Below are 13426 nucleotides of genomic sequence, written 5' to 3'. Positions count from 1 at the left end.
GCGGTCGCTCCTCTCCTCACCTGGACCGGGGGGCGGGGCGGGGCGGCGCGGGGCGGGGCCGGGGGCGCGCGGGGCCGAGTCTGGGCCGGGGGCGCGCGGAGGCCTGCAGCGCAGACTCCGTGCCCTCCGCGCCTCGCGCCAGTTCCGCATCTGTACTGAGGGGGAGGAGGGGCGTACCATTGCGGGAGGGCAGGAGGGGCCGGGCGGGGCAGGCCGTACCACTAACACCGAAGCGGAGGTAGGCGGCCGCTATTGGCTCACCTCCCTGGGGTACACACCATTGGGCCGGCTGCGGAGGGTAGGACTCGTCGGCGTGGCTTTTTACTGTGCAAATCGCTTTTAATTATAAATGTTGGCAATCGTCCATTTTGAGGGAGAAGATTTGATATACTTGGAAGCTGCTTCTCAGAACAAACGAGTGACTGCGCTAGTCGGTATCCCGTACTACCGTCCCCACCTCTTTCCCAACCTTCTCCCCCCGCTCCCGTCACGGTTTGGGAGATGCCCAGGTGCTGCGGCTCCCGAAGGGAGAGTGTGGAACATACCACTCTTGCCGCAGCGGGGGGGGAGAGGGAAGAAGAGGAGGGATGCAGGGAAGGACCGCCGCAAGCTGGCACTTCATAAGCAGGATGCACACACCAAGGTAGGGAGGGGCAGGGAGCGAAATGCTCGTGGCGTCATGGGCAGAGGCCCGCGGTGCATGCCGGGACGCGAAGTCCGGCTTAGGCAAAAGGAGACCCCCTGGCGGGATAGGCTGGTGGTGGTGACTCCTGGCTAGGGAGCAAGAATGTAAAGGACTCCTGAGCCAAAGAGTTCGAATCCCAGCTCCGCTGCTATGGCACCTTGAGTCGGTCACCACTGCCTCCTGGCCCGCTGACTTCTAAAGATCTCTTCTAGCCCCAAAGTTCTGACCCAATGACTTTTTTTTAATCCTATGGCCATTCTTGATAGAAAAAGGGCACAGACCTCCCTCCCCCCATTGAGGGAGAGCCTTGATCCCCCGAAAGGCCACCTATCTGGCCATTGAACCTGGTCATTCCGGATATGATCCAGATAATCCCAACAAAAAGGGCAAGGCCAGGGTCCCCTGGTGTCTGCCTGCCCGTACAGATAGAACCCAGGATGGATGCTGGGCTCCAAAAAGGTCATAGACATCATCTAGGATGGAAGGGGAGAAGAAGCCACCAGAGCACACACAAACAGCATTTCCAGCTGCCCTACACAGAGGTTTTTTTTGGTTTGACCCTCTTCCACAGGTCTCCCCACTCCTTCAGAAACTGGGACCCTTTAGTCTCTGTTTGCCATTGGTGTGAGTCATTCTGGTGAAAGGATGCCCCGTCAGTCAGGGATGTGAGATGATGCAGATCATGCCAGGGGCATTTTATCAGCAAGGCACAGAAGGATACACAGACTGTCTTATGGAACCAGTGCAAGGAAGGCAGGAAGCAGTGGGAGTGGGCCCTGGAAAGCCCTGTGCAAAGCAGGCATCCCAGGCTGCTCATTTGTATCTGGAAAGACTGTGTCCCTCTGGGGTGGAAACACTTGGTGAGACCCCCGTCCTCTAACAGTCAGAGAACGCCAACCCATCGACTCTCTTTTAATGCCCCATTTTGGATCTCTACCATTACGCCAACCCAAAGAGATGTCCATCCGTCCTCATTCTGGGACCTTCCCCCACACCCACGAGCTAGACCACCACCCGAAGCAGCAGCCCAGATGGAGGCCAAGGCTCATCCTGTGCCCCAGCCAACAGGAGGCCGGGAAGAGGATCATTCATGCACATCCCAAATCTCTGAGAGCAGGGGAGGCAGCTTTTTGTCCTGCAAGCGGAGGGCAAACACTTGCTCCGAGTGGACGCTGCTCAGGGTCCGGAGGCTCACCAGCTTCATCAGCATCCGTGGGAACATCAGGGGGTCCTAAAAGAGGATGGAAAAACCGAGGCCTCAATTTCTTACCACATTTATGGTACTGTAGGGTAAGAGGAAATTGTAGGAGAGATAGGAAACAGCTGGGAATTATCAGGCTAGAGAGAGCTGTTTAAAAGGAAAAAGAGAAGGACTGAGGACATAACCACCACATCATTGTTAATAACTAATGTTCTGAAGTACCTTCAAGTTTGCAGAGTGTTTGACAGCTATCATTTCCTTCTCCTCACCTTGTCTCCTGATTGGTGATTCTCACAACAACCCTGTGAGGTACCTGCTACTATTATCCCCATTTTACAGATGGGGAAACCAAGTCTCAGAGCAGTTAAGTGACTTGCCCAGGGTCAGACAATTAAGTGAATGTCAGAGGTAAGCCTTGAACTCAGGTCTTCCTAATTCTAAGCCCCATCTTCTTTCCATTATATGTTGCTGGCTTTCTATGCCATGAACTGAGGAAGACAGGAAGGAAGGGTCACCATGAAAAACACTCACATTTGGATGGTGGATGGAGACGTAGGCATGCAGGGCCTCCACGTATGTGTGCTGCAGCCTCTCCACCTGAAGCTGGTCCTGTACATTGGGCCTGTCTGTAGGGCAGCAGCCGAGTGAAGGAAGAGGTCCGAGGAAGGGCTTAGTTCCCAGACCCCAAGTTGCATGCAGAAGATGGGGGACAACCCTCCTCCCCCCTCGGCCGTGGCACACACCTGCAGAAAAGATGCTGATGGCGATGAGCAGGGCAAACTCAGCATCATTGAGCTGTAGCTCATTCATGGCTCGAGAGAATTCAAAGATCGGGTTGATGAATTCCACCTGCAACCCTGGCAAATGAGGCCGGAAGATGGGGGTTAGAGCAGACCCAGCAGAAGGACCTTCCAAAACATCCCCAGGACTCCTGTGCTCCGACCCTCGACTGGGGCTGGAAAGGGCTTCCAAGATCCTCTCATCTAACCTCCTCCTGCTAATACAGTTGAGAATGATGAGGCCCAAGGAGGGGGATCCCAGATTTAGAGCTGGATAAGACCTTAGAGGCCATGTGGTCCAATTAATTTTAGATTTAAGGAAACTGAGGCACACGGGTTACATCACACACAGCTAGTAAGTAAGGCAAAATTTTAATCTGGATCTTTTTTTTTTAAACCCTTACTTTCTGCCTCAGAATGTATTGGTTCTAGTTCTAAGGCAAAACAGTGGTAAGGGCTAGGCAACTGGGGTTAAGTGACTTGCCCAGGGTCACACAGCTAGGAAGTGTCTGAGGCCATATTTGAATCTAAAACCTCCTAATTCTAGGCCTGGCTCTCACTCCACTGAGCCACCCAGGTACCCCCGAATCTGGATCTTCTTGACTCAACGTGCTGGGAAAAGCTAAGATTTGAATACAGGTCCTCTCCAAATCCCATGTCCCTTTCATTGCACGGCCTCCTTACCAATGACAATGGTCTAAAGCTAAGTTTAAGACTTCCCTCCTCCAGGACAGTTTTCCTGATTCCCAAAGGCTGGTGCCTCCTCACCAAGTTACCTCATCTATAACTTGTTTATTTTCCATATAGACTTCCATATGTACCAATCATCTCCCCTGTTAGCCCCTCAAGGGCAAAGACACCAGTCCCTTTTGTCTGTCTAGCCCCAGCTCCTGGCCCACAGTAGGCACTTCCTACATCGTTGCTGATTGGCTCTAAATTTTGGACTCGTAGGATCACAGATCTAAAGTCAGAAAGGACCTCCACCTATCATTTGACAAGGCCAAAGGAAGGACCATCATCCAGGCCTCCCTGACTCCAGAGAACCAGTGCTCTCAGGGACATTGTCGTTCATCGGAGAGACCAATGAGTCTGCTGGGCTTTCGGCATCCCTGTCACCTCCCAGAAGCGTCATTCCTTCATCTAAACAGTCTGAACGTCCCACCCCTGTCCTACTGGTCAGCCACACTTGATCAGATTTGTCACAGAAACCAGCTGCTTTTCTGTGGGCCATTCCAGGCTGGCAGAGTCGTCATTTCCTGATTTCACCCTGATTTTTATCAGCTGTGCCTGGGGAGCTAGAGAAACCCACTGAGTGGCAGCTGTGGGCAAGGGACAGACAGTGCCTCCAAACCACCGTCCAGTGGCACTAGCCTTGGGAAAAGGTTAAAAGCATCCGTCCCATTTTGCAGACACTCAGACTGAGGCAGATGAAAGTCAGATGGGATCGTAGGTATCTTTCATCTCTAATTCTAGGATCCTACAAAGTCCCAAGATTTCACACAGTTTGTGAATCTCTCTTGAATCGGCCCTCCCAGGGCTCCCCCTTTTTTTTAACCTCTACTCTTCATCTTGGTAACAGCTCTAAGGCAGACGGGCAAAGGCTAAGCAAACAGGGTTAAATGACTTGTTCAGGGTCACACTTTTTATAACAAGTATATTATAACCTCTTCAAAGTGGAACAAAGATTAGATTTGGTGTCACGTGAGACTTGGGTTTGAACCCTAGTCCTTCCACTTACCACCTGTGTGGCTTAGTGGACAGCATGTTGGGCTTGAAATCACTTATCTTGATTAATAATACATGTAAAACCCAGTTGAATTGCTCATTGGCTATGGGAGGGGGGGAAAGAACATGAATCATGAAACCATGGGAAAATATTCTCAATTAATTAATTAATCTTTAAAAAAAATTCTAATTAAAAAAAAGACCTGAATTCAAATATTACCACTCACTGGCTGGGTTACCCTGGGCAAGTTACTACACTGTGTTGAGCCTTAATTTCTTCACCTATAAAATGGGGACAGTAATATCTGTTCTCTCTGCCTCTTAGGCCTCTGTAAATCCTAAAAACATTAGATGTTATGTATTTGGTGAGAACAGAGCAAGAGGCAGCACAGTGTCATGAAAAGAAGGCTGGCCTTGGAGTCTGTTTCAAGATCTGGTTTCAAGTCCTTCTGTTACCTAGAGACCCTAGATAAGTCACTTCACTTCTCAAGGCTCCGGGAAGCTCTCCAAACTACCGAGGGGATGCCAATTGACCTAAGTGAAGAGAGTCTCCCACACTGATGAAATCACCCCCAAAAAAATAATAATGATGGGGATGACGAGAATGGAATATTAGAAGGACAGAACAGAATTCGAATTCCATTCTAATGGAATATTAGAGCAATCTCTTTCCCACGGATCATCTGTTTCAGCCTTATTGGAGCCTGTCAATATGAGCTAATTCTTGGAGAAAATCTTCCAGGCTGGGAGAAGCTCCCACTCTCCACCCTAAAATGGTCCTCATCCTCTGAGACAGTGAGTTCCCTGACCCTGAGACGGGGGAGGGGTGGGGTGTTGAGAATGACGTGGGAAAAATAAGCCAGAGAAAGTTGCCTTCGTTTCTTTTTTAAGGCTAGAATGGGCTCCCCTCCTCCCTGGCAGAGGCGGGGGCCAGAGGGTGGGGAGCATTACATACACGGTTAGAAATGGCCGATATGTTGGCAAATTTGCTGAACTGCTTTTGTTTCCCACATTTGTTGAGGACGTGAATAACATTTGCTGATATTCATATCATTATCATTATTATTAATTTGTTATTGTTAATAGCATTGGTTAGACCGAATGGGACTGAATAGTAGCAGAGGTCTAGGGGAGACGAGAACCCTCTCCATCCTTCCTTCCTCTCCATCCTTCCTCTCCATCCTTCCTCTCCATCCTTCCTCTCCATCCTTTCTCTCCATCCTTCCTCTCCATCCTTCCTCTCCATCCTTTCTCTCCATCCTTCCTCTCCATCCTTCCTCTCCATCTTTCCTCTCCATCTTTCCTCTCCATCCTTCCTCTCCACCCTATCCCTTGTTATAGGGCCCAAGACGCAGAGCTGGGGGGCCCAGAGGAGTCCCTGACTTGTCAAACCTCTTCATTTTACAGGTGAGGAATAGCATCCAGAGACAGGACTTCATTCTGGATCCCCCACAGCAGATGAGGGTCTTCCAGGTCCCCCAGCTTTGCCTGGCCCGGCAGTCCTTACCTGCTTTGGCAAAATCCTCCCGGTTATAGCTGAAGTCCTTCAGGAAGGTGATACTCTCATTGCCAGGATTGTACCTCCGGGACGTCTCCAGGAGCATCACCTGTAGGGCTCAGACAGGTCAGCTGCCTTCCGGGCTCAGATCCCCACTGCTGTGGGAGCCCCGGCCCCCCGCCAATCCCTTCCCTTAGAGGTGCCCTCTCCCCGCTGGATCCATCCCACAGGACAGAGTTACGTGTCTCCCCCATTCAAACGGGAGCTCTTGGAGGCCAGGGACCATTTCTGGGCATCCTTGTACAATGCCTTGTGCAGTGGGCCCAGCTCTTCGTGACCCCTTTTGGGATTTTTCCCCAACAAAGATACCAGAGAGGTTCCCCATTTCCTTCTCCAGCTCATTTTATAGATGAGGAAACCAAGGCAAGCAGGGTGAAGTGACTTGCCCAAGGTCACACAGCTAAGAAGTTTATGACTCTTCCTGACCCCATTTGGGGTCTTCTTGGCAGAGATACCAGAGAGGTTCCCCATTTCTTTCTCCAGCTCATATTACAGATGAGGAAACTGAGGCAAGCAGGGTCAAGAGACTTGCCCAGGGTCCCACAGCCAATAAGTGTCTAAGGCTGGATTTAAAATCAGGCAGGGGAGTCTTTCTGACCCAGCCACCCAGCTGCCCTCCCGGCACACAGGAGGTGCCAGTAAGACCCCAGAGACCCCCCCATCCCCGATAGGTGGAGCCACCTCAATGGTGGAGGTCTTCAGCAGGGCGATCTGGTCCTCCCTGCTGAGCTGCAGGAAGCCGGGCAGCTGTTTAGCAAAGTCCACGATCTCCTGTACGGACACGATGGCCAGCTCCGTGAAGTGGGCGAAGCGCTGCTGCCTGGCCTCGCGGCTCTGTGGGTCCGGGGCCAGAGGCCAGGGCTGGGTGGAGAGGAGCCCGGGTGAGGGGGGGCGGGGCGGGAGGCCTCCATCCCCCAGGCGGCCCCCTCCCTCCGCACCCCGGCCTACCGTGACCCGCAGGCGGTCCGAGAAGGAGCGCTGGTTGCACTGCTGCTGGGCCGCCACCAGCTTCTCGATCATGCCCCGCTGCTCGGGGCTGAGCTGAGGCAGGGCCAGGGGCGGTGAGGGGGCCCGCTGGGGCGGCCCCGAGGCCTGGCCCTGCTCTTCCTCCTGCCGCTTCAGTTTCTTCAGGCGGATCTGTTCCTCGGACAGGACACCTGCAGGCACAGGCTGGCGGTGGGAAACGAGGCTCAGGGAGCAGACGAGGCCGGGGAGCACCCAGCACCCAAATGCCCCAGCCCAGGGGCCTCGACACCCACTGTGGAGCGCCCACGGGGCCCTTGTTTTCCATGATGTGATGCCCAATCCTGTCCAAATCAATTCCAAGGCAGAAGAGTGGTAAGGACCGGGCAATGGGGGTCAAGTGACTGGCCCAGGGTCACACTGCTAGGAAGGATCTGAGGCCACATTTGAACCCAGGACCTTCCCAGTCTCTGGGCTTGGCTGTCAAACCACTGAGCCGCCCAGCTGCCCCTGAGAAGCCTTTGTGAAATGCTCATTCTAGGCCAGGCCCTGGGGATAATCCAGCAAAAATGTTATATTGTATGTTATGCTACATTATATTGTCTTGTGTTGCGTTGTATTATATTGTTACGTTGTGTTTGTTATGGCTCAGTGGATAGAGAGGCCCAGAGACGGAAGGTCCTGGGTTCAAATGTGGCCTCAGGTCCTTCCTAGCTGTGTGACCCTGGGCAAGTCACTTAACCCTCATTGCCTGGCCCTTCCTGCTCTTCTGCCTTGGAACCAAAACATAATATTAATTCTAAGAAGGTCAGGGCATAAATATAGGTGTGTGCGTGTGTGTGTGTGTGTGTGTGTGTGTGTGTGTGTGTGTGTGTGTGAGCATCGGGCGGGGGGGTGCATCAGGAAGGCCCAGCACTGACCCCCACAAGGCCCCCCGGCCCCAGCCCTGCTCCCTCCGTCCCGGGGTCCCTGGGCACCCGGCAGGAGGCAGCCCTTACACTGCTCCCGCATGCCCGCCTGGCGGCACTTGCGCAGGCGGCATTCCTGGCACTTGCGGCGCATGTAGGTGTCCATGGGGCAGTGGCCGCCGCTGTGGCAGGTGTAGTGGGCGCCCTTGATCACGCTGCGGCGGAAGAAGCCTTTGCACCCCTCGCAGCTCAGGACGTTGTAGTGGAAGCCAGAAGCCTTGTCTCCGCACACACTGCACACCTCGTTCCCCAGCATCTTGGGCGCCGGCCCCTTTTTCCTCTTCAGCGGCCGCCGATCTGTGGGAAGGCAGAAGGTTTGTTTAATGTGCATGCATTTGGGGGGCGTCTAGAATTGGGGTTTCTTCTAGGTGGGACACTCTCACTGGGGAGAACTCCAACCAGCAAATCAGAGCCTGAATTTGACTGATGGGTGCATTCTAGGCTTGGAGAGATGCCTGAGGCACAAGGAGGTTGAGTCAGTTAGTTATTAAGCACCGTCTCTGTGCCAGGGATGTGCTGAGGAAGAAGACTAGGGATTGGGGCAGCCAGGTGGCCTGGAGATGAGAAGTCCTGGGTTCAAATGTGGTCCTGGACACTTCCTGGCTCTGTGACCTTAGGCAAGTCACTTAGCCCCAGTTGCCTAGCCCTTACCCCTCCTATGCATTGGAACTGATCCTTAGTATTGATTTTAGGACAGATAAAGGTTAAAAAAGAAAAAGGGAGAAGAAGGAGGAGGAAGAGGAGGAGAAGGAGGAGGAGGAGGCAGAAGGAAAAAAAGGAAGAGGAGGAAGAGGAGAAGGAAGAAAAAGAAGGAAGAGGAGGAGAAGGAAGAAGAAGAAGAAGAAGAAGAAGAAGAAGAAGAAGAAGAAGAAGAGAAGAAAAGGAAGAAAGAAAAGAAAGAAGGAGAAAGGAAAGAAAGGAAGAAAAGGAAGAAAGGAAAGAAAGAAGGAGAAAGGAAAGAAAGAAGAAGGAAGAAAGAAAAGAAAGAAGGAGAAAGGAAAGAAAGAAGAAAGGAAAGAAAGAAGAAAAGAAAGAAGAAGAAAGAAGGAGGAAGAAGAAGATGATGGTAGTGGCAGCTCAGGACTGGGCTTGTGATATCACTGGCACCAGGAATCCAAGGTGTGATACTTTCTCTACCAACAGGCAATTTTCTGTAACTTAATAGTCTTATAAAGTGGCCTGGGGGCACTGAAAGAAGAGGGACTTGCCCAGCATCCCACAGGCTCTACTGCCTCCACTCACCAGGGGTACAAAGACAAAAACGAAACTCCCTGTACTCAGAGAGCTGGCATTCCAGCTGGAAAGGCTTGCCCATGACCAAGCTATCTCTTGCCCTTTTTTTTTTTAACCTTATTTATTTGCTAATATCCAAAAATGAGCAAAGAAAAACGGTGAAGGGAAAATAAACCCACAAAGTGAGCAAATCCGAGAACATGGGCAACATTCCACACCCATAGCTCCCCACCTCTTTACCAGGAAGGAAGTATATTCCACTCATTTCTTCCCAATATGCACTCTGGTTTCTGTTCTCACCACTGAACCCAAACAGCTCTCTCCAAGGCCACCAGTGATCTCTCAATGGCTGAGTCCAGTGACCTTTTCTCAGTCCTCCTTGACCTTTCTGCAGTGTTCAACAACCCCGGGGACTACCCCCACCTTCTGAGCACTCTCTCCTCCCTGTGTCGGTGTGATCCTGGTTGTGGTCCTCTTTCTAACCGTTGAAAGCACCTCACCATGTCCAAAACACAACTCGGGCTCTTTTGCCTCCACCCCATCTGTTCTCCTGACTCTCCTCTTCCGTTGAGGGCCCTACCACCAGTCTTCCCATCCCCCAGGATCACAACCTAGGAGTCCTTCTCCCCTCTTCTCTTCCACCCATCGCCCAGGCTTGCTCTTCTCTCATATCTCTCTCATCCATTTTTTTTAGCACCTATATGGTTTTTTTCTGGGTTATACATGTATTATCATGCAAAACGTATTTCCATATTGTTCATTTCTGCAAGCGAATAATCTTATAAAACCAAAATAAACAAGTGCAAAATCGCACGATTTCATCTGCATTGTGATCCCAGCAGTTCTTTCTCTGGAGGCGGATGGCATTCTTTGTCACAAGTCCCTCAGAATGAGTCCTGGATCATTGAATTGCTGAGAGTAGCCAAGTCTATCACAGTTTCACATCCTTACCTTCTATTTTAGACTCAATACTGATCCATCAAATAAATTCTACCCTTTCTAGAAAGAAGTATCTGTCAATTATACCTTTTTATTTTTAAACCCTGACCTTCCAGCTTAGAATTCATACTGTGTACTGGTTCCAAGGCAGAAAAGTAGTAAGGTCAAATCTAGCCTCAGACACTTCCCAGTTGTGTGACCCTGGGCAAGTCACTTGACCCCCATTGCCTACCCTTACCATTCTTCTGCCTTGGAGCCAATACATAGTATTGACTCCAAGATGGAAGGTAAGGATTAAATAAATAAATATATATATATATATATATATATAATTTTAAAAAAAGAAAGAAAAAAGTAGTAAGGGGTAGGCACTTAGGGTTAAGTGACTTGCCCAAGGTCACCCATCAAGGAAGTGTCTGAGGCCAGATCTGAACCCAAGATCTCCCTATTTCTAGGCCTGGCTCTTAATACACCGAGCCACCCAACTGCCCCCCTACCTCACATCCATTGTTTGCTTGTTTTTTTCTCTACTCCCATCAAAATCCTCATCCCCTCTAGCTTGGTCTACCATAAAAGCCTCCCAATTGGTCTCTGAGCCCTTCGTCCTTCCTCTCTCCAGTCCATCCAACAGCAGCTACTAAATGGAGATCCGTCATTTGCAGGTCTTCACTGTGTCCCTTTCCTGCTCAAGAATCCCCTAAATGCCTCTAGAATAAACCCAAAAAACTCTCCAGTAGAATACGTGCTCCTTGAGGGCAGGCAGAAATGGATTTTGGTTTTGTCCAGAGATAAATGCAGCCATTGGTCCTTTGTTTGGGGGGGGGACGTAAGAGATAAAATACAAATACCTTGGCTTGGCATTGGAAAAAAAACCCTTCCCAGCTACAGCTGGGCTGCCAGTATTCACCCACTCACTCTCCCTTCCAGCCAAAGAAACCTTCCCCCAATCAATCTTCCCTCTCCCAACACTGTGCCTTGGACCAGCTGCTCCCCATTCCTAGAATGTTCTCTGCTCCCATTTTGCAGGCTCGAGTCAATGCCACCTCCTTTAAAGAGGCCTTTCTTGAGCAATTTGCTCCATATTCTGTATGCATTTAGCTGTGACACCCTAGGAGAGCATGAGCTCTTTGAGGGTGGGACTATCTCATTTAGGCACTTGTAGCATCCCCAGTGCTTAGCAAAGGGAATAAATCAGAGATGCTTATTGATCAAAAGCATCTCATCATAGAACGGAAAGCTGGAGAATGCCCTCATTTTCCCAGTAGAGCCCAGAGAGGAAATGACTGGTCCAAGGTCACTTGGCTTAGCAAGTAGCCAGGTCTAGGATCTGAACCCAAATCCTTCAACTCCAGATTAAGCTCACTGTTCTCCAGTACTAGTGGGTGAGACACTTGGATTTGCCCATCCCACCCGCACCCAAACCCCCTTTCCCTGATGTCCTCTGGTGGGCATCAGCATGAGCTCGAGGACCACTCACCCGTGGACTCCAGATGAACCTCTGAGCAAGAGAACAGGACAGATGCTGGTCCTGCCTCCTGCCCCACCTCTGAGCCTCCCCCAGTGGGATGGGAAGGCCTGGCTTCCTCCCCGAGGATGCAGTTGCTCCCAGCCTTTCCCAGGCTGTCCACCACATCTTGAGTCTCCCACAGGTGCTTGGCATCCTGGGCTTCCGCCTTCCACAGCTCGGCTATGGAATCTGAGGATACAAAGAGACAGCAGCCCCAGTGACCTGGGAAGTGACCATCTTGTTTCCACCCTTAGAGGGCAGCAGAGCATCAGTATGGGGAGTGGAGAAACCGGGATTTATGTAGGACCTGAGGAAAGTGGCTCCGTTCTGGTTCTGGTCCCTCAGTTTCCTAATCTGTTCGGTGGGCATATTCCCCTTTGCCCATGAAGGGCTTGGCACAAATCTGTCTCAGAGATCACCTCTGATTCCTCAAAGATAAGCTCTTTCTAGAAACAGCAGCCCAGCGTGGGAGAAATTGATTTCATTGGTATTTGGAAGGGAACAGCTAGGTGGCTCAGTGGATAGAGCTAAGCCAGGAGTTGGGAGGTTCTGGATTCAAATTTGACCTCAGATAGTTCCTCACTGTGTGACCCTGGGCAAGTCACTTTTACCCCCACTGCCTAGCCCTGGCCACTCTTCTGTCTTGGAATTAATACTAAGACAAACGGTGCGGGTTGAAGAAAAGAAAAAGAATCTCCATCAGTGAAATGAGAGGGAGGGGGAGAGTCCTAGGGAAGACAATGCCCCTGCAGAGTGAGGGACTCTGGGTGCAGAACGCTGCACCTCCAGCTTCGGGTGGTGTGTCGGCTGGTTTGGCCATGCTGCTCCCCACCCCCTTCTTTATTCTTTCTTTCAAAGATTTGGATTTTTCATTTGGCCTGGCTAATTTGCAGCTCTAAGCAGGGGCTCTGCTGAAGACAAGGTCACAAGGGGACTGGAGCTGATTGGGGGGCTGGAGGGCTGGGCCAGGAGCCCTCTGAAGGGGGAGAAACCAAGCTTACCGGGAGGGATATCAGGCCCGGGAGGCCCCAGCCAGGAGGACATCTCCTCTCCAGGTTCTGGACATCCCCAGAGGAGCTGTCCTGTGGGAGGCACAAGGTCAGGCTCAGCCCTAGCCCTCCTGGGACAACCAGAGGGGCAGCCCTCTAAGGGGTCCAGCTCCCAGGTCTGATGCAGGGGGCATTTAGGTGTGGTACCCCCCCACACACACCCGCAGGCTCCCGTGCCCCATCACCTGGGGTTGCCAGGGCTGAATGAAGCCAGGGGCTGGGACTCCCTGCCAGTGGGGCAGGGCACTCGCTTAACCCCTCAAGAATCAGGCTCCAGCGGGCTTGCCTGCTGCTGCCACCTCCTGGCACCCCAGCAGCCATTCCTGCCCCCCCCCCCCCCAGTGAGGATGGGAGAGGACTCGTCCCGGGATCTGAGCAGCACAGAGACCCTCCTCACTAAGCGCCAGAGCCGCCAGATCGGCTCCCCTTCCCGGCTCAGGGTCCCAGGGCGCTGCTCCGGGAAAGCGTCCCCCGTCTCCCTCCTCCGGCCCTTTGACCCACCAGATCCTCGGGCCGGTGCCCTTGCTGGCCAATGTCTCTGGAGCCCCCTTGCTGAGATGGCGGGTCGGTGCAGTCCCTCTGACCAGGAGCTGGAGCTGGGCAGTGGAAAGGGAGCCAGAGCCCCCCGAGAAGTGAATGTGGGGGAAAGGCTGCGGCCGGGGAGGGGCTCAGAGGGCGTCAGCCTGGAACACCCCTCGCCGCTGCCAGGCTGGGCTCTGCCCGCCGGCCGGGCTCCGGCCTCCCGGGGGCAGCCTCACCCCCCCCATGACTCCTCCCCAACCCTCCCCCGCCCCCAGTGCCCCCATCCCCCATCCCCCC

The 13426-nt window shown here is 52.4% G+C and overlaps 1 protein-coding gene across 1 annotated transcript; it reads right to left on the bottom strand.

Moving 5' to 3' along the window:
• Nucleotides 1-318: 318 nt before the first annotated feature.
• NR1H3 (nuclear receptor subfamily 1 group H member 3) lies at nucleotides 319-13353 on the bottom strand. The gene is made up of 10 exons (XM_044680256.1): nucleotides 13109-13353; nucleotides 12560-12640; nucleotides 11529-11747; nucleotides 7910-8176; nucleotides 6897-7105; nucleotides 6630-6809; nucleotides 5898-5997; nucleotides 2630-2743; nucleotides 2418-2512; nucleotides 319-1916 (listed from the first exon to the last, which is right to left on the bottom strand). Exons 2-10 carry the CDS (start codon nucleotides 12600-12602, stop codon nucleotides 1770-1772), a joined length of 1374 nt encoding a protein of 457 aa, XP_044536191.1. The 5' UTR covers nucleotides 12603-12640; nucleotides 13109-13353; the 3' UTR covers nucleotides 319-1769.
• Between the last annotated feature and the right edge of the window lie 73 nt (nucleotides 13354-13426).

This window comes from Gracilinanus agilis, chromosome 6 (assembly GCF_016433145.1).
Source record: "Gracilinanus agilis isolate LMUSP501 chromosome 6, AgileGrace, whole genome shotgun sequence".
Lineage (NCBI taxonomy): Eukaryota > Metazoa > Chordata > Mammalia > Didelphimorphia > Didelphidae > Gracilinanus > Gracilinanus agilis.
This window is presented reverse-complemented; position numbering and strand designations above follow the sequence as displayed.

Coding starts and splice junctions, on each gene's coding strand:
- NR1H3 (XM_044680256.1), bottom strand. CDS start 12,602: ATGTCCTCCTGGCTGGGGCCTCCCGGGCCTGATATCCCTCCCG. Junction 8,177..11,528: donor GGTTCATCTGGAGTCCACGG/GTGAGTGGTCCT, acceptor GCCTTCCCACAG/ATCGGCGGCCGCTGAAGAGG. Junction 2,744..5,897: donor GGAGGATTTTGCCAAAGCAG/GTAAGGACTGCC, acceptor CTCATTTGCCAG/GGTTGCAGGTGGAATTCATC.